Below are 20917 nucleotides of genomic sequence, written 5' to 3' on the forward strand. Positions count from 1 at the left end.
TTTTAAGAGAAAAAAATGCATGGCCTACAAACCACGAAAAAACAATTTTTTTAACTCAAAATCCTGTACTCAGCCAGGCTACCAATCAGTAATGAGTGTGGAAGAGAGATACCCTCAAATATACCAAACTCAAAAAGCCCAGACGGGAGCCAGAGCAGAGAAAGCTCTGGAAACAAGAGCAAAATACGTCAGAGACACAAATAATACTCACCACTACCTGCATATCTGATGAAGAACAGAAACAAAACAAAGTAAGAGAAAGAAAACGAGAGTTTCCACATCTAAGAATGAAAAGGTTATGTGAAAACAGAACTCTGATCGCAGTGTAACTCCTGGGTCCACGCAGAGAAATAGGTACACGGTCCTGGTAACATAAACAGTGACTGGTGATTGAACCAAAAGTTGTGCAGAAACGGTATTATCACGTGGGGATGATGGGGTGGTGGTAACGGCGGCCGCGTGTGGAGAAACAGTGAACGTAACAGAAATCTTCGTGTGCTTTACAAAGTAGTAACGGCACCGTATGAAACTGGTAAGAAACAGAAGTATGAGCACATCATTTGAAAACATGGAAAACATACCGAAGATACAGCTCACAGACTTTACCAGTGGTTGCCTCTGGGCAGGGACAGAGAGGGTAATTTTATCCTCCGCTTTTCAGTGTCATCTGAATTTTAACAGCTGCCCCCCTGTGTGGGTTTCTCTTTTCATGCTGGGCAGTGTCAGAGAAGGCCCAGTGGAGAGCTGACATTTCCACCTCTGCCCTTCCCGGGTCCTGGGGTCGTGGGGGAGAGTACAAGGCGCCCCCACCCTGGGCCAAGGGGATGCTAACGGAGGCCCAGCGGGAATGACACATCTCCCCACCCGGGCAGTGTGAATGGAGGCAGAGCGAGCCCAGGCTTCTTTTCTCAGCCTGCGGCCGTGAGGCTCTTGCCCTTCCCCTGCACAGTCAGAGAAGACCTCAAAGGAGAAAATATAAGTAAGATAATACTCAACGTTTCTTAATACTCAAATGTCCAGGATACAACTGAAAATTATCTGTTGAAACAAGAACCAGAAAAATCTCAACTTTAATGAGAAAAGAAACATAGAAGCTGGACCAGAGATGACCCAGATGTTGGAGTCATCTGACAAGGGTTTTACTGCAGCCACAATAAAAGCATTTATGGGAGCAATCATGAACAGGCTTGAGACAAATGAAAAAAAACGAAGTCTCAGCAAAGAAAGAGAAGATGTAAAGAAGTATATGGAAAATTTTCAATGGCAAAACTTAAACAAAAGGAAAACCTCACTGGACAGGCTCAATGGAACCATGGAGACGTCAGAGAGAAGAATCAGTGAACCTGAAGAACAGAAATTACCAAGTGTGAACAACACAGAGAAAACAGAGAATAGAAAAAACCAGCAACAGAGCCTCAGTGATTTATAGGACTATAACAAAAGATCTAACGTGTGTGTCACAGGAGTCCCGGGAGGAAAAGAGAAAGAGCTAAAAAGTATTTGAGGGGATCCTGGGTGGCTCAGTCTTGGTTTCAGCTCAGGTCGTGATATCAGGGTTGTGGGATCAAGCCCTGCATCGGGCTCTGCACTGTGTGGGGAGCCTACTTGGGATTCTCTCCCTCTCTCTGTCTCAAATAAATAAGTAAAATATTTAAAAAAAAATAAAAGCAGAGCACAGTGACACCCTCCCTGTGCAGTTAGGACATTCAAACGACAGCAGGTCTGTGTTCGGAAATCATGAGTGCTGGCAGGACATGGCACAGTTTTCAGGTACTGGCAGACAAGAACTGTCAACCCAGAACTCCCTATCTAGCAAAGACAGGCTTCAAGAAAGAACCTGAAACCAAGACATTTGCAGGTAAATGAAAAACAAGGAAATTTGCTACAAGTTGAACATACCTAAACGAATAGCTCAAGGAGGACTCCTGTTATCTCTGCGCCTAGCGAGTGCCCTCGAGGTTGCTGCCCCATCCTGGGGTCATGATGGGCAGTAAGATGGCGTCTGCCAGCAGGGTCGTTCAGGTAGTCAAGCCACATACTCCATTAATAAGGTTCCCTGACAGAAGAGACAATCCTAAACCTAACGTATGAGAAGTTTTGAGATCAGCAGGACTACCGTCTCACTCTTCTTCAATTTCACAGCATTCTAAGGGGAATAAATCCCCAGATTTGCTGGTGCATCAGGGTCCACCAGACACTGCAGAAATAATAAAAACATTACCTCAGAAATAAGAAGGAAACTTGTATAAGAAGAAATTGAATTTATCCAACGTGGAGGTCCAGAATAATCACTGACAGTGTGGCTGCTGTTTGTCATCAGACAAAAGACTAGTCTTTACAATAAAGGACTTCCAAAATGGCGCATGAGAAATTATATAGTAGACAACTTGAATAAATACTCTGCCAAAAAAAAAAAAAGAAATCTAGAAAATTTAGATGGACAACTGTATCTCCTAATATATGTATCTTGGTCAGCTTCTCCACAAGCTTACCTAATTGTTTATAGGCTTATTAAAGTATACATTTTTAAATGTTAGCCTATTAATTTACTCTCGATTATCAAGTATTACTAGTGTTGAGCTACTAAAAGCACACAATATCTAGTAAACTATCACAGGTTTCCCATGATTTCCCTTTGGTTTCAGTTTCTTTTTAGACATAGGAAGATTTATTAGAATTGCTGCTTTTGGGAAGTGATTTTCCTGAAATTGGATGAGGATCAGTGAAAGAATGACTCCATTATTTGTTCTTAGTTTTCTTCCCCTTTTTTTCATTCACAAAGTTACTGGAGTATAACTAGTTTAAAAAGTGTATCCTAGGGGCGCCTGGGTGGCTCAGGTCATGATCCCAGGGTCCTGGGATCGAGCCCCGCATCGGGCTCCCTGCTCCGCGGGAAGTCTGCTTCTCCCTCTCCCACTCCCCTTGCTTGTGTTCCCTCTCTCACTGTGTCTCTCTCTGTCAAAAAATAAAGAAAATCTTAAAAAAAAAAAAAAGTGTATCCTACACTAAATGATAAAAATATAGTCAAGGTAAAACAGGTGACTTTGTGGTATTAAAACTGGGAGTTAATACAAATTTGTAACCTATATTCAGAAAAAATACCAGAGTTTAAAATGGAAAATAAGAAATCAAAATGAATATAACCTAGAAATAGGTGTTTGATTAGAAATTGCAACTCACTATGTTATTAGGGGTGTTAAGAAAGTCTTATTCTTTATTTTACTGTTTTAATTGTCATCATCTGTGCAAATTCTGGAAACCATTAACTTTCTCAAACTTAATGTCTGAAAGTCTCATAAAATCAACCTAAATATTTACATTAAGGTGATTTATGAAACTTTAATAGGGTCTTACAGTGCCAAGGATATGTATTATTGTGAAAGTAAAGCCTCACAAAGCTAAATAAATTTTCTTCCATACCTTGAAAAAAAAAAAAAGAATAGCTCAAGGAAGTTCCTAAAACAAAAAGGAAATGATACAAAAAAAATTAGGAACATCAGAAAAGAAAAAACTATGGGAAGAGTAAAAATGTACACTAAATGTAAATGGTCTAAATATACCAAATAAAAGGCAGAAATTGACAAAGTGGATTTTAAAAATGACCTTATATGCTGTTTATAAGAAACTCACTTCACATGTAATGACATCAATAGGTTGAAAGTAAATGGATAGAAAAGATATACCATGGAAACATCAATCAAAAAAAATCAGAAATGGCTATAATAGCAGATAAAATACATTTCAGAAGAAAGAAACTTGCCAGGGACTGAGAAGGACATAACGTAATGACAGAACATAAAGATCAGGCCACCAGAAGACAATTCTAAACGAATATGCACAAGAGAACTGCAAAATATGTGCAGCAAACCTGACGGGACTTAAAGGAGCATCAAGAAACCCACAATTACAAGTTAGGGACTCTATGGTAAGGATGTTTCTTTCTTTCTTTTAAAGATTTTATTTTTAAGTAATACCTACACCCAATGTGGGGATCAAACTCACAACCCTGAGATCAAGAGTCACACACTCCACCGACTGAGCCCAATGGGTGTCCCTCTTGCATTTTTAAAGAAGCTGCCAGACTGTCTTTCGGGTGGCTGCACCATTTTGCATTCCCACCACCACCGAGAGCTAGCTCCTGTTGCTCCATATTCTTGTCAGCATTTAGCATTGTCTGTGTTTGGATTTCAGCCATCCCAATAGGTGTGCAATGGTAGATCTGTTGTTTTAATTTGCATTTCCCTCATAACATGCGACGCTGTTGAACATCTTTCCATGTATTTATTTGCCATCTGTACATCTTCTCTGGTGAGGAGTCTGCTTAGATCTTTAGTACATCTGTTTGTTTTCTCATTGTTGAGTTTTTAAGAGTTCTTTGTCTATTTTGGATATCAAGCTTAGTCAATTTAGGCTCTTATAACAAAGACCACAGATTGAGTGCATTGTACACAACAGAAATTTCTCAGAGTTCTGGAGGCTGGAAGTCTGAGGTCAGGGTACCCACGTGGCTGGGTGCCAGGGAGAGCCTGCTTGTGGGCTGCAGACTGTGCCACTTTCTCATTGTGCCCCTTTATAAGGGCACTAATCCCACTGGTGAAGGCCCAGCCACGTGACCTCATTACCAAATGCCCCATCTCCTATATTCTGACATCTGGGGTAATGATTTCCACATAATAAATTTGGGGTGGGGGACACAACATTCAGTCCATTGCACAGTCCTTTATCAGGTCTGTGTTCTGCAAATATTTTCTTCCAGTTTCTGCCTTGTTTTTTTATTCTCTTAACCATGTCTTTCATAGAAGAAGTTTCTCATTGTAATGAAGTTCAACGTACCAATTTCTTTCCTTCATGGATTGTGCTTTGGGTGTTGTATCTAAAAGTCATCACCAAACACAAGGTCACCTGGATTTTCTCCTGCTCTCTTCTAGGAGTTTTATTGTTTTGTACTGTACATTTGGGTCTATGATCCATTTTGAGATAATTTTTGTAAAAGGGTAAGATCTATGTCTAGAGTCATTTTTGGCATGTGAGGATCCAGTTCTTCCAGTGCCATTTCTTGAAAAGATTATCCTTTCTCCATTCAATTGCCTTTGCTCATTTATAAAAAACCAGCTGACTATATTTGTGTGGGTCTACTTCAGGCTTCTGCTCTGTTCCACTGATTTATTTCTTTTATTCTTCACCAATACCACACTGTCTGGATTACTGTAGTTTTACACTAAGTCTTGAAGTCAGGTAGTGTCAGTCCTTCAACTCTTTTCTTCTCCTTCAATATTGTGTTAGCCATCCTGGGCCTTTGCCTCTCCATACAAACTCTAGAATGTTTGTCAATATCCATAAAATAACCTGCTATGATTGTGATTAGGACTGCATTGAATCTATAAATCAAGTTGGGAAGACTGACAATCTTGACAGTATTCAGTTTTCCTATCTACGAACATGAGCTTTCTCTGTTTACTTGTATCTTCTTTGATTTCTCTCATTAGAGTTTTGTCCTTTTCCTCATAAAGATCATTTTTTTAAGATTTATAATTTTTATTTGAGAGAGAGGGAGATAAAAAACATGTGCGGGGGAGAGGCAGAGGGAGAAAGAGAGAAGCAGACGCCGCACTGAGCATGGAGCCCCATGAACCTGAGATCATGACTTGAGCTGAAACCAAGAGTCAGATGCTTACCTGACTGAGCCACCCAGGCACAGCAACGGTATTGTGTTTTAATTTCAAATTCTAATTGTCCATTGCTGGTATATGCCAACTGATTTTTGACAAAGGTGCAAAAGTGACTGAATGAAGGATAGTCTTCAAAAAATGATGGAGGAATTGGATTCATAGAGGGAAAATAAAAGTTAACTAAAAACAGATTACAGACTTTAAGCATAAAAATATAAAACCATAAAACTTTTAGAAGAAAATACTAGAGAAAATTTGGGGGACATAAAACTAAAAAACAGTTCTTAGAAATGCTCCCCAAAGCAGAATATTTATAAAGGGAATATTAATACATTAAAGGGTCACCTGACTGGCTCAGTCTTCTGAGCGTGCAACTCTTGATCTTGGGGTCGTAAATTCAAGCCCCCATGGGGTGTAGAGATTACTTAAATAAATAAAAACTTAAAAAAATACGTGGAGTCTCTTTGTTGTTAAGAGGATGAAAAAATAAGCTGCAGAATGAGATAAAATATTGCAAATCACATAAATGACAAAGGACTCATATCTAGAATATATAAAGAACTCTTAAAAAAAAAATGCAGTCCAGGGGCACCTGGCTGGCTCAGTCAGTGGAGCGTGTGACTCTTGATCTCAGGATTGTGAGTATAGATTACTTAAAAATAAAATCTTAAAAAAAAAAAAAAGAATGCAGTCCAATTTTAGAAAATGGGCAAAGGACACAAGAGATTCTTCAATGAAGAAGATACAGGATGCTAAGTAAACACACGAAAAGATGTTCTAATGGCTGATGAGCCATTAGAGAAATACAAAGTTCAACCGTGATGCGGTATCACAAGATGTGACAACACAAAATACTGGAAGGAAGCAAACAAGCTGGATCTCTCACGCCATTACTGACAGAGATGTCACATGGTACAGCCACTGTGGAAAAAGGGTTGACAAGCTCTTTAAAAAACTGACCATATACTTCCCGTATGACCCAGCCACTGTGCTCCTAGACGTTTATTCCAGAGAAATCAAACCCTAGGTCCAGGTAAGAACCTATTCACACAGAGGTTCATGGTATGTGTAACAAAGAGTGGAAACAACCGTAAAGTTGCCCTCGAAGAGAAAGGTCAAACAAACTGCCCCTCCCCTACGACCCAGCACTAAACAGGAGCAAACTGCTGATCCACGCAAGAATCTGAATCCATCTCAAGGGCATTATGCGAGGCACACACAGCCAACCTAAAAGGTCACGTTTTGTATGATCCCTTGATCATACAAACTCTTGAAGTGATGTGGTGTAGGTTAAGAGAGCAGGTTAGTGGTTGCCTGGAGTTATGGGTGGAGGACAGAGCAGGCGTTTCTATTCGGGGCAGCGCGTGGGAGATCTCGGTGCTGATGGAATCGTTCTCATCTTGACTGCTGTGGTCATTTCAGGAATCTACATGTGTGTGAAACTGCACAGAAATAAACACATGTTATACAAACGTCTGTTTCCTGGTTTTGACATGGTGCACAGTGCCACAGTTATATAAAATGTAACAATTAAGATAAACCGGGTACATGGAACCCCTGTGCACTCTTTTTATAATTTCCTGTGAATTTATAACTGTTTCCAAATACAAAGTAAAAAAACTAAAAGTAGTCACATATTTTATAAAAATAGAAATACGGAGGAAAATGAGATGGTACCACTTCCTCACTCAAAACCCCCCCAGGGCTTCCCATTTCAGCAGAACACAGGCGCACCTTCCGTGGCCTCCAAGGCCCTGCGTTCCCCCGCCATGCCTGCTTGTCTCACTGCAGGCACCCTGCCTTCCGGCTGGGTCTGCAACATGACAAACATCCTCACACGGGCCTTCACACTGCTCGCTCTCTACCTGGAGCGCTCTCCTCCCAGACTCTGCATGGCTCCATCCTTCATATCGTTTGAGTTCAACCGCCTCCATTCTGACCTCAGTCTGTACTTTCTAACAGAATGGCTCTTCTTTCCAGCTTACCTCTTAACTCAGGCAAAAAAACCCAGCAGGCAGAGCATCTCCTGGTAGGAACTGAAACCAACCCCTCAAGCAATAGGGACTGCCCGGAGCCAGCAAGACCCCACCTAGGACTGATCCCAAGACAAAGACCGACCTTCACTGCCCACCAGCACGGACCCAGCGACCTTTGTCCCACACCTGTCTTATGCAAACCTGGAGGTATTTGCAGCACTTTGGAGACTGTCTTTGAGATGCTAGCCCCCTGTCTTCCCAGTGTTGGCCTCACTGAAATAGACTCCTTTCCTGTTTGACCACCACCTGCCCCTCTGCCTTTGGTTGTGTGAGTGGTCAGCGGCCGAACCTGGTCTGTCTGGGACCCCCGGAGCCAGGTGATCTCACCCCCCTGCTTCCCGGCTACACGTGCTCACAGACTCCTCCTGAAGAACCCTTCCAGGACCATCATATCTCAATTAGCATTCCTCTCCAACTACCCATCATTTTCTACCCTCTGACCCTGGCTGTCTATCATTTACTCCAGGTGCCCTGGCCCCAAATCAGGATATATACAATTCTTTTGAATTGTTAGCCTCTTAATTCCCAAAGCTTAGTAGGGCCCGGCGTGTAGTAAAAACCCAGTAAGTAGTTGATGAGCCAGTGAATCTGCTGAGAAATTAAAGAACGTGACAATGATGTGACGGATCTTCAACACCAGACGGAGTGGGGGAGCTACAACATGCTCGATGAAACGGAGAATGTGAGGGCAGAAACGTACATTCGAAGAGTTCAAGTCACCCAGTTTTTCACGTTCCCCCCATCCCCTGCTCTTAGAGCAGAGCCTCCCTGTCTCTGCCCCCAGCGGTGCCTTCAGGATGCATGGTGGCTTCCACCCTTGTCTCCTGGAACCCACTGGTCATGCGAGAACGAGGACGCAGAACCCCCAGGGGAAGCCACACGGAGGCCCAGAAAGAGGACAATGAGTAGAGGAGGGGGACAAAGATACCACAGCGTGGCCGGGGAAGGGAGTCCTTGGGCCCGGCCACGTCAGCTGAGGACGTGTGGATCACAGGGGGACCTCCAGACAAGCCCTTCCTGAGTCCCTGACCCACAAAATTATGCGCAAAGCAAAAATGGTGATTTTAAGCCACTAAGTACTGTAGTAATTTGTAATGTGGCAAAAGTCATCAGGCAAGAAGAGATTTCTGAAAGCTGGGGAGAAAGCAAGTCATAAACAATCAAACAGTGTCACAGGTCAGCACACAAGAGAACAGAACTGCCCCAGGCAGGCATAGGAGTGAAAGAGCTAGAACACTTACTTCTGGATTTCTGTAGGGAGCAAGGCAGTGGGATTTGCCCTCAGGACAGAGGAATGGGAGGAGGGGCAGAGCGAGGAAGACAATGTGAGGGACGCCGGAGGGGACAAAACACAGCACCGCCTTCCTGTCATTCTTAACCACTGGCTCAACTCAGCACAGATGACTCAGTCCTTGAGTCTACTCAGTCCTAGGTTTTACAACAAAGAATCCAGAGAACTGTTAAGAATTCAGAGGTGCTAGAGATCAGGAAACACGACCCAGAGGAAAGGATATGCTCCTGCGCCATTTGGAAGGAGAGGATTAGAGTAAAACCCAGGGTGAAGGCCCTGCTATTTATTCGCTAGGCTACAGAGATTAAGCTAAAGTGTTTACAGTAACCAAACACGAAAACAGTGAGAGCCGAAGACAGAATGGCTTATTACAGACTGGAGTGTCTTCTGGAAATCTGTATCTACTTTTTCTAAGTAGCCCTACCTTTTCTAGGTAGGGCTGTGATTCTGTGCAAATCTGAGCAATGTCCCAGGTTTCTTCCAGGATGGCTGAGTGCACGGCCTCATGACTGCTCCCACACAGTCACCCGAAGTGCTCTTGGTAATGATGTAAGTCACCGAGCAGCTACTTGCCACACCCCCTGGGAGACTCGCTGCCAGCATCACGTGACCTGTACGACACTCCTGCCAAGTGGGTATCACTCTCCTCATCTCCCAGATGAAGAGACCGTGGTGAGCGGGGATAAAGGAAGGTGTGCCGAAGCTGACGTGTGATGAATACATTTGCTCTTCCTTCCTCTCAGAAAGCTTCAACAACCCCCAGAATTTCCTGAGGGAATGGAGTCTTTGTTACGCTAATGAGAGGACTCAAGGTTGGCCCCAAGATAACTCCAGGATGGGCCAGGTACCAGAAAGACCAAATCTGCGATTAGAGGGCTGGAATTTGGAGCCAGACCTCTGCAGAGAAGGGGTGGCGGTGGAGATGGACTTCAGTCAACCACAACTATATAATAAAACCCCCACAGAAACTCTCTCGGGAAGCAAAGCTCAGGAGAGCTTCACGGTTCATGAGCACACTGGGGCCAGGAGGGGGGTGTGCCCCAGCTCCAAGGGGAGAGAGCACCGAGGGCCTGCACTGCTCCCTGGCCTGGCCCGACATGCATCCTTTACAACAACCTGCAACTTTAAGTACAGTGACCCTCCAACAACGCAGGGTTAGGGGTGCCGACTGTCCCCCGCCTCAAAAGTCTGCATGTAACCTTCGATTCCCCAAAAACCTTCTCGTAGCTACTGTTGACTGGAAGCCGTGCCGGTAAATTAACACGTATTTTGAGTGCTATGTTGTGCCCTATTCTTATAATAAAGTAGAGAGAATATTAAGGAAATCATTAGGAAGAAAAAATGCATTTATAGGACTACACTGTGTTCAGCGAGAAAACTGTGTACAAGTGGACCCACATCACTGAAATCCGTGCTGGTTAAGGGCCAAGTGTATGGCGCTTTCCTACACAGGAAATCCATCCATCCATTGTTCAGCTGCAAAGCTGGCGGGTCAGACGCGTGGTGTCCCGGAGACACCACTCGCGCGGATGGGGGGTGGGGAGGACCCCTGGACTCACAGGACCTGACGCCAGCTCCGTGTGGTCAGTGTCGGAGCTGAACCACAGTCGACTCCTTGGCAGTCAGACCGACTGGGGAATGGAATGGAACGGCAAGAGACGAAGCGCCACAGTCAGGCCTCAAACCCGGTGCCGTCCGACTCCAAAGACAGTACTTTACTATCATCAAAGTCTAAACCGTAACATCTGTGAATTTTTCATATGAAAATGAAGTGGCACATAATTCAGGAAGGTTTCACCTTCCAAAGTAACTTTTGAGACCTGAAAGAACAATTTCATCAGCTGGACTGCTGGCCGAGGCAGTTAACACCCGGGTCGATGCAGGGGCTGCTACGACAGCCCGAGGCTCCCGTGGACGGCGGAGGGTTAAACAACAGGAAGAGAATGCAGGACCCACAGTGAGAGCACCTGAAGCACGTCTGAAGTGTGGAGCCCTTTCTACAACCCTTGCGGCGCTGAAGCTTACACACAACTTGAAGTACTAGTTAAATGCAAGTACAGGGACATGATACCGATATAAATCCTTGAAAATGCATCCTCGACCTTCAGATACAGTGAGAAGAGTCTGGATCCTGTTTCCTACGAGCTTGAGAGAAACCATAGGACATAAATTCTGATAATACTTGTATGGTCATTTGTATGGTGTACATTCTGAGCTTTCTGCCAACTGGACTACCTTCTGAGCGCCAACATAGAAAAAAATCTCACGAAATCTGGGCGGTGATACTATTGTTTTTCACTCTAGCTTACACAGGAGCTTCCTAAGGTTTTATTTCAACTTATGAGCCCAAAAGTGATTTCCTAAACGTCATCTTCCATTACTAGGATGTATGTAAATCCCATGGCTTTCACATAAACGATCTCCTCACCTGGCCGGTTGGTGGCTGCCATAATGAACACCTCCTGCCGTGCTTCGAGACCGTCCATCTCGGTAAGTAGTTGATTCACCACCCGGACACTTGCCCCCGTCTAAAAATCAATAAAGACAGCTCCATCAGTTCCCAACAAAAGAAAAAACACACCACGTTTTTCCATACAAAACGACGACTTGCTAATTGGAATGAAAACTCTGATCAAGAGGTAACGGTGATCATTTTCTGAGAGGCGCTGTGCAAAACACATTCTCAGCAGGAACTCCCCCGAGTCCTGGTGTCCCGTCTTCCAGAAGGAGGAAGCTGAGGCTCAGAGAGACCACCTGTCCAGGCCTCTCAGCTAGACACAGGCAGGCCTGGCTGACCTGAGTCTCCTGCCTCCGAGTTATTCAAAGATCTGCTGGCTGCAGTGGATTTCCCGTGGGTCAAGTGTAGACTCAGCACAGAGAGATCCCCTAGGATGTGAGATGTTCCTGATCTTTGGGCTGGGGCACGGAGGCTTTTCCTCTTTTCCTGGAAGCCCACAGTACAAAGCAGAGCTACCCTGGGGCAATATCCAAGAGAAAGGACCGGGGAGGTGGTGGACAGACGGGTAACTCACTCGGACACAGAACTGTTCTAAATGCATAATGGAGGAGACAAGAGAAGTGGGGTGTCTGTGTGTGTGTGTCTCTATGTATCTGTCTCTGTCTGTGTGTGTGTGTCTCTGCACGTGCGTCTGTGGGTCTCTGTGCGTCTGTCATGACCACCCTTCTTCAACAGAAAGTCCACGGGCAGAGGTGGTCATGAGTTTACCTGAGGATTTCTCCAGAAAGCAGCTGGCGCACGTCACCACTCCTGGGAGACGTGACACCAACAAATCAGAGAATGAAGATAATTATAATCCAGATTCAAAACAATACAGCAACACATGGGATTTAGAACGTCACAGCGGCCAGGACGACCGGGGAAGGGCCTCTGCCCTGGCCACCGACGTCACCATGAGAGACAAGACGGTGGAGGGATTTTCTGGGATGCTAGCGAGGACTCCTGGATGAGGAAACAATCTTGCTATGATGTGGGTCATACGGACATGAGTTAAGTTTTGTTCTTGCGACTCTGGAAGGCTTCTGGAGATTGTGAGCAAAATGAGGTATTTAATAACTTACAACCTTCCGGGCACGCACAGAACAACTATGTGAAGAAAAATCACAAAAGAAATAAAATCACCTCGGGCGCCTGGGTGGCTCAGTTGGTTAAGCGACTGCCTTCGGCTCAGGTCATGATCCTGGAGTCCCTGGATCGAGTCCTGCATCGGGCTCCCTGCTCGGCAGGGAGTCTGCTTTGCCCTCTGACCCTATCCCCTCTCATGTGTTCTCTCTCATTCTCTCTCTCTCAAATAAATAAATAAAATCTTTAAAAAAAAAAAAAAAAGAAATAAAATCACCTCCTTAGTCACCTCGCCATGAATGTCCTTATCAGAGAGTCTCTGCTACCTGTTTCAGAAAGGCCGTCTGTTCCTTACGGGAGGCTTTGTTCCGCTGTGGACTCGGAGACAAGCGTCCCTGTGGTAACAGCACTCCAGCCACTCACCGCACCAGAATTCCTACCAACTGTGATTCAGCACAGTGACGCAGGGGTGTCCAGTGCAGACAAGGAGCACGGCGGAGTCTTAAAGCCCGGCCCTATTTCGAAAGGATCTTAAATTACACTTTCTCCTGTCTCCAGAAACCATGTGTCAGAGAGAGTCATGATCACGAGGCGGGCTCTTCGAAGCCACGTCATTCCCGTTCCCAACCGCTCGCCGGCATGACCCAGACCAGTGCAACCAAAATCATGTAGACAGAAATGGAAGCAGAGGCCAAGAAAAACCAACTGTCACCCCCAGGGCCTCATTTCGAATTACTAGGTTTCTTCACTGCAAGAATCGCAGTGCTCTTGGGGAACGACTTTGTCAGAACTCACAAAAGGTTTATTAGGGCACACCTACCTCCCGGTCTGACCTTCGAGGGCACAGGGCGTCTACTTCGTCAAAGAAGATGACGCAGGGTGCAGAGCTCCTGGCTCGCTGGAACACCTGGCGGACTGCGCGCTCGCTCTCACCGACATACTGACAGAAACAACACGGAGACCGGTCAGCCCTGGGGTTGCGGTCAAATCTCGGTAAAACTAGTTCTAAACAACAGGTAGGTATCAGAGTCCAAAAAGCATTCGGTTGAACCACATGCAACTGCTGATAGGCACCCATTTTTGATGCATAAAAACAGCCAACGTGTGGCTCAATGTAATAAAATCAGCTATTATTGATGCTTATACATTTCCTTGTTTGCCAAGTGAATGTAAGGTCTCCTCCAAGTCAAAAATAATCCCATAATCCTATTGTGTTGATCTCCTAAGCTTGATCACGTAAGACACCCAGCTGTAACTCTCAGGACTTCAGCTGTGTTGTAACTGCTGTCTGCCACTCTGCCGTGTTTTCCACACAGTCATGCTGTCGTCATACACCATCAGAGGAGGCAGGCAAGCCAGTGAGGCCTCCACAGGCTCCTCCGTATGACATACTGTACGTTAAAGTCTAAATCAAGGGCGCCTGGCTGGCTCCATCAGAGAAGCGTGCGACTCTCGAGTTCGGGGCCATGAGTTCGAGCCCTGCGTTGGGTGTAGAGATGACTTAAATAAATAAAAACTTAAAAAAAAAAAAAACCCAAAATCAAAACATAGAACAGTAAGATCAGTCAAGAAATACAGCAATTCACAGGCAGCTATAACATTAGAAAGTCACATGTGAGAATATGTTCTCACTGTTGGCAAAGCGTAAAAAATTGTTCTTGTAAAATTTCGAACTGGTTAACTAAGAAAAAGCAGGTTTTTTCATAATACAACAGCTGAATCAGACAGAATCTGAAAACTCCAAGTATCTGCTGTGCTGTTTTATGGTAAAGTCACACAGGCATGAGGCGCACCACGGACGACAGTGACGAAAGTGTTAAGTTTCCCGTGAGCAGAACTGTCCTTCCCTCACAGCTGCCCTGTCCTTTCCTGGTACTTCTGCTCATTGTGCTTCTCATGTCTGCGCTGCTTCCCAGCCTGCCCCCAGTTCTCCCAACTGTCTGCCGACTCCTCTCCTTCACGGCGTCTCTGCTACTGTAACCTGCAGCTTGTGCACCTTCGCCGCATCAGAGCGGGAAGTCCTCGGAAGGACGCGGCACTCGCACATTCATCTCCGTCATCACACCGTGCACTCTGCACAAATACAGTAGACTGGTTCGGGTTCCTAAAGAATCTAAGTCAGAACAAGTTCTACCTGGAATGCTGAACCAACATCATCAGACATTTACAAGAAAAGCTAGCCGTGAGTTGTCAGAGGTAAAGTCTCCCACAGGGACAGGCGGGAACAGTCAACATGGCACAAGGACTGTGGACTTGGCAAACCACAATGACCAAGAAAAGGAAAACTTAATTTAGGGAAAGGTAAACCTCAAGTTTCAAAAGGACCCATTAAAAGGTCAGTTAATCTTAACAAAGGCAACACTGATTAAAAATAAACAAACAAAAGAAAACCCCACTATGTTGGCCTTTAAGAAATATTTCAAAAAAGGAGACTATACCTATCATTTCTAATTCTGTATTTAAGTTTTATTTATTCATTTGAGACACAGAGATACAGAGAGAGAGGGAGCATGAGCAGGGGGAGGAGCAGAGGGAGAGGGAGAAGCAGACTCCCCACTGAGCAGGGAGCCCGATGCAGGACTTGATTCCAGGACCCTGAGATCCATGACCTGAGCCAAAGGCGGACGCTTAACCATCTGAGCCACCCAGGCGCCCCTGCCATTCAGTTTTGAACCTTGATAATCTAGCTTTTGCAAACATAATTACTGAAAATACTCTCCCTAAAGTCACTAACGACCTTTTAGTAGTTGCCAAACCCAAGGTCCTACTTTCAGTTCCTGGTACTCGGTCTGGTTACACTGACAAGGTTGAACAAGTTAGCCGCCCCGCCACCCCCCCACAAGGTTTTCAGCCTTAGAAAGTCCTGGGCGTCCTCCCCCTTCGGGAGACCAGCCTGCTTCGCCAACTTTTCCTTCCTTGCCCCAGAGCCATCAGGGGCCCCACTCAATGCACCCCCTAGTAGACCTGGCCCGTTCCCAGGGTTTTAGGTGCAACCGCAAATCTCAGCGCTCCAGACTCACATCCGTGCATCTGCTGGACATCTCCAGACCCCGAGTCTGAAATTCCCCAGATCAAATGCATTTTCTAACCCCGAGAGGTCAATCTTCCTCAATAGACCACCTCATCTCTGCCCCAGTCATGCTAGACTCTGCCACAGACCTCTTCCCACACCTCTCCCTAGAGAACAGGTGAGACCACCATGAGATGACCAGTCACACTTCTCAGATCTCACACCACAGCGCTGGTGAGGCCGTGGGGACCCCCAATCACAGCCGGGGGACATGTAACTCAGCAACAACCACCTTGGGAAAAAAGCTGGCAAAACTATTTTTGGGGAAAAGTGCACACACTCTAGAAGAGACAGCAATTGTCCTCATGTACACACCCTTGGGAAATAGCTCCAAATGTATGTATATATGTGTATATAACGTTCGACCTAAACATCCATCAAGAAAGCAGCTCATTTTTTTAAAGTGTGGTTATATCCATTCGGTGGAATACCACACAGAAGACTAACAACCTTGAGGGAAACATACCAACCAAAATAAAATCTGCGATAGAATGATTCAGAAGAATTATTTATTAGGTCACTCAGATATATCTGGTCTTCACCCAGTTTCTGAGAACCCTCAGGGCCACGAAAGTAAAAGAAGGTCTTGCTAATCAAGGTGAATTTGGACCCCACCCGAGGGCAGGACTGCTGCCAGGAGGACGTGTGGTCAGAGGAATGGAATTTTCAGTCCTCCTCACCCCCCACCTCCTGGTACAGGACGGTGCTGGAGACTGAATCAGCCACAGGTCAGTGACTCAGCCAATTATGGCTATGTAATCACACCTCCACAAAAAACCAAGACGACAGTTTTTCAGTCCTTCTATACCAGGTAAGCGGTTTGCCACCCCATACCCCAGAGCCAAGCCCCAAGCTCCAAAGACTCCTGTTTGGGACTGACCCATGTACCTCTTCATTTGGAGGTAGATTCTTATCCTTTATCATATCCTTCGATAAACACAAGTGTTTTCCTGAGTTCTGGAGTTGCTCTAGCAAATTAGCAAAAGAAGGAGGAGGCTGTTGGAACTTCCAATCTGGTGACAGCCTGGGGCCTGGGCCTGGTGTCTGCAGTGGAGGATGGGGGACCCTGCTGTAGGACTGAGCCCCTAGCCTGTGGAGTCCGATGCTGTGTCCTGGCCAACTGTGCCAGAACGGAGTTGACCTGAGTCGAGTTCTTAGACCCCCTGCCAGTGTCTGAGATTGCTCAATGTTCTGGGGGGGTTATCCCTTTCCCCCTGGAACTGGGTCCAGGAACTCTAAAATAATTATAATGTTCAACAAAAATAACAATAAAATCAAGTTACAAAAGAACACATACCACTTACATAAAGTGCGTTTTTTTTGTTTATGAAAGCGTTCCAAACACGTAACAAAAGCGGGCTTAAGAGTATACTGAACCCCAAACATGCCCATCACCCAGCTTCAGTCATCATCTGCTCAATTCCTGACCAACCTTCACCTAACAGATGCTCCGCTTTTCATTCTTGTCATTTTGAAGGAGAGCCCAGACATCGTATTTTATTTGTAAATATTTCTCTATTTCTAACGAAAAACAATGGTTTCTGACAACGACATCATCACACTTAAAACTGGTTTTCCTTTTGTTTTTTCAGTTTTAATTCCAGTGCTGTGAACACACAGCGTAGTATTAGTTTCGGGAATACACACGGTGATGCACATCTCCCCGTCTTACTCAGTGCTCATTAGGACAAGCGCACTCCGCATCCCCGCACCGAGTTCACCCTTCCCTTAGAAGTTATTTTCTTAACATCAAATATCCAGTCAGTGTTCAAATTTCCAATTGCCCCCTAAACAATGATGAGACATGTACAATAATACTGTGTGTTGCTGAGGGATAAATACACATAAAGTAAATGTAGAAAGTACACGGAATCAATGAACACCAAATTCAGGATTATGGTAAATTCTCCGGGAGAGAGAACTGGGTCATGGTTAGGGAAGGTCTGCAGGGGCGTCGAGCATCTTGGTTTTGTGTATTTTTTAAATCTGGGTGACAGATACAGAGGGTTCATTCCATTACTCTTCATAACTTCTTCTGTGCTTGGGATATTTCATAATAAAGTTAACAAAACGTTACACGCTTGCTTTACGGCCTCCTGGGTCTCCGCGATTCTGGAGAGGACACCCCAGCTCTTGCGCAGAGGACAGCCATTCACTGTCCCGCAGGACCTTCTTTTCCAGCCTCATCCCTGATCAATCCTCTCCCTCCAAGGTTCACTTCTAACACCTCCTCTGCCAGAGTGCTGAAATGAAGTACAAGAGAAGTACACACATAGAAAGCCCACAGGAGGGACGCCTGGGGGGCTCAGTCGTTGGGTGTCTGCCTTTGGCTCAGCTCATGATCCCAGGGTCCTGGGATGGAGCCCCGCATCGGGCTCCCTGCTCGGCGGGAAGCCTGTTTCTCCCTCTCCCACTCCCTCTGCTTGTGTTCCCTCTCTTGCTGTGTCTCTCTCTGTCAAATAAATAAATAAAATCTTAAGAAAAAAAAAAAGCCCACAGGAAATGCCTAAATATGAATCCTTACTTCAGGAGGAAAGTATCACACAGAATAGGAAACACATAAAAACTGGTAGGGGGGATAAATTTAAAAAGCCTTTTATTTAATTTTTTTTAAGATTTGAAGTAATCTCTACACCCAAGTGGGGCTCGAACTCATAACCCCGAGATCAAGAGTTGCATGCTCCACTGACTGAGCCACCCCTAAAAGACCTTTTAAAACAAATGATAAGGAGCACCTGGGTGGCTCAGTTGTTGGGCGTCTGCCTTCGGCTCAGGTCGTGATCCCGGGGTCCTGGGATCGAGCCCCAAGCTGAGCTCCCTGCTCGGTGGGAAGCCTGCTTCTCCCTCTCCCACTCCCCCTGCTTGTGTTCCCTCTCTTGCCGTGTCTCTCTCTGTCAAATAAATAAAATCATAAAAAAAAAACAACGATAGGGCGCCTGGGTGGCTCAGTTGGTTAGGCGACTGCCTTCGGCTCAGGTCATGATCCTGGAGTCCCGGGATCGAGTCCCGCATCGGGCTCCCTGCTCGGCAGGGAGCCTGCTTCTGCCTCTGACCCTCCCCCCTCTCATGTGCTCTCTCTCTCTCATTCTCTCTGTCTCAAATTAAAAAAAAAAAAAAAAAAAATCTTTAAAAAAAAAACGATAATACTTTCACTTCTTCGTTTGAATCACATGACAGAACGGCATTTTTACTTCTCACAAGGTTGAAGAGATAATAAGATATTCAAACTCTCTTAAATTTGAGACTTATATATAGACTATATAAACTCCTAATTACAGAAAGAAGTTACTACATAAGATGGTAGTATTTTTCCCCCGAAGTACTTTTATTTATTAAAACTTAAGTCATTTGGGGGGGCGCCTTGGTGGCTCAGTCGATTGAGCGTCCAACTCCTGATCTTGGCTCAGGTCATAAACTCAGGGTCATGAGTTCAAGCCCTGTGTTGGGCTCCGTGCTGGGTGTGGAGCCTGCTTTAAAGAAAAAAACAACCCGAGTTGTTTTCGCCACAGGACACAAGGGCAAGGCAAGCAGAGAAGGAGTCACGTAACCGAGACTCAAACCTCAGCTCTCCTCCCCCCGCCCTCAGACTTTGGCCAAGATGCGTGCCGCCTGCAGACTTCAGTTTCCTTGTTTGGAAATCAGGATTCAGAGGAAACAATAATTCGTGTCTCACAGGGTTGTTGAAGAAGAATGCAGGTGACCCTTGAACAACAGACGGGGTTAGGGGCGCAGACCCCCCTCCCCACCGCCATCGAAAATCTACGTGTAACATCTGACTCCCCCAAAACCTAATCACTAACAGCCTGCTGTTGACCTTCAGAAGCCTTACTGACAACATAAAGTCAACTGACACCTACTTTGTATGTCCTGTGTATCACACACTGAATTCTTACAAGAAAGTTATTAGCAGGAGAGAAGAAAATATGATTAAGGAAATCGTAAGGAAAATACACTGCTAGGACCGTATTTACTGAAGTCTCCGCATGTAAGTGAGCCTGTGCAGCTCAAACCCAGGCCGCTCAAGGGCTGACCATGTGTGTACAGCGTATGATGAACACTCAGCACAGAGCACACACTTTAAATGTTATTTCCATTTCGCAGGTGGGAACACAGAGGCTCAGAGCTGAGGAGACTTACTAAGGAGAGCAGCTACACACACTCAGTACCGCCTGCAGCGGAGATTTTACCAAAATGCCGCATCCGTAAGTGGAGAGGCCGCAAGTCTCCTAAGCTATACTCATGGCTGACGCCACAACGACTTACCATGTTGAGCAATTCGGGGCCCTTGACAGATATAAAGTTCAGTCCGGATTCATTTGCAACAGCCTAGGGAAAGGAAACCAAAGGACACAAGTCAGACAAATATAGACTAAAGTAACAGTAAATCGTGACAGCGCAGGGGCTTTTGCAGTTTATGCTGTTCCCCTTCTCTTACAGCTGTGTTTTCCTTCTTAGACGCGCAGCTCACGTATGGGAAAAGGAGAAATGGGTTAAACAAAAAAAAAATCAATGGAAGGTTCACCTAAAACCTTCTAAGAACCACTCAGACTAGAAATCAGATGGAGATGACACAAACATTTATGTCAGCGTTTTGTTTCTGTAAACTCGCTCACATACATACATTTGCACATTTGTAGCTCTAGCTTGGAATTCCAGTGAAACCATAATCTCTGCATCCAACACGTCTTGCCCAGTGAAAGCAATCAATTACTCATGACCTCAAATTCAAAAACATCAGTATCAGCCTTGGCCAAGGGTCACTGTTTCCAGATTATTTTTAATAACGATTAAACCTCATGGCTCAAAGCCAAAGAGAAGCACGAAGGAGACACATGCGGTTATAAGTGTGGAAGAATCTGACAAAGATCACCTGAAGATCACCTGGATGCAGAGATGAAACCTGAGCGAAATCACCCAGAGCTTCAAAAGGACGAGGGAAGGGAGTTCCTTCCTCTCCTCCTCTTGGAGCCTGACCTCGGAGCTCCAGATCTACACCCAACACACTGCTCTGCATCTCCCTCCTGATCGGACACGCATCTCAAATCAGTCATTACCAGAGCAGGACACCTGGATCTGTCCCAACTCCCTCCACACCCCACACTTCCAATTCCAACAGCTTTTAGCCCCAAACCGCGGTGTCCCCCTTGACCCTCTGTCTTGTGACATCATCCAATCTGCCCGAAAGTCCTGTTAGCTCTGATGTCAAAATGCAGGAGTCCACCACTCTCTGCTTCTCCACCACACACCCCCTTATGCAGACGGCCTCATCAT

The 20917-nt window shown here is 45.4% G+C and overlaps 1 protein-coding gene and 1 pseudogene across 19 annotated transcripts in view; one reads left to right on the plus strand and one right to left on the minus strand.

The window, feature by feature from the left end:
* Positions 1-20917, minus strand: part of NVL (nuclear VCP like) — a 95042-nt gene that overhangs the window by 35220 nt on the left and 38905 nt on the right. For 16 of the 19 annotated variants that reach the window (XR_014146027.1, XR_014146026.1, XR_014146028.1 and 13 more), the window contains 3 exons: positions 19910-19972; positions 13397-13516; positions 11425-11524 (listed from right to left, as the gene is read on the minus strand). Coding sequence is in view for 13 of the 19 variants with exons in the window: in XM_081823013.1 (XP_081679139.1) it covers positions 11425-11524; positions 13397-13516; positions 19910-19972 (283 nt within the window). In the remaining 6 variants the exon portion in view is untranslated. Of the gene's footprint in view, positions 1-11424; positions 11525-12228; positions 12637-12853; positions 13092-13396; positions 13517-19909; positions 19973-20917 lie in introns of those variants that run through there. The other 3 variants (XR_014146031.1, XR_014146030.1, XR_014146029.1) reach the window with 3 other exon arrangements.
* Positions 1925-2541, plus strand: LOC102745602 (alpha-ketoglutarate dehydrogenase component 4 pseudogene; annotated as a pseudogene).

Source organism: Leptonychotes weddellii, chromosome 6 (genome assembly GCF_054177405.1).
Source record: "Leptonychotes weddellii isolate Sample4059 chromosome 6, ASM5417740v2, whole genome shotgun sequence".
Classification (NCBI taxonomy): Eukaryota; Metazoa; Chordata; class Mammalia; order Carnivora; family Phocidae; genus Leptonychotes; species Leptonychotes weddellii.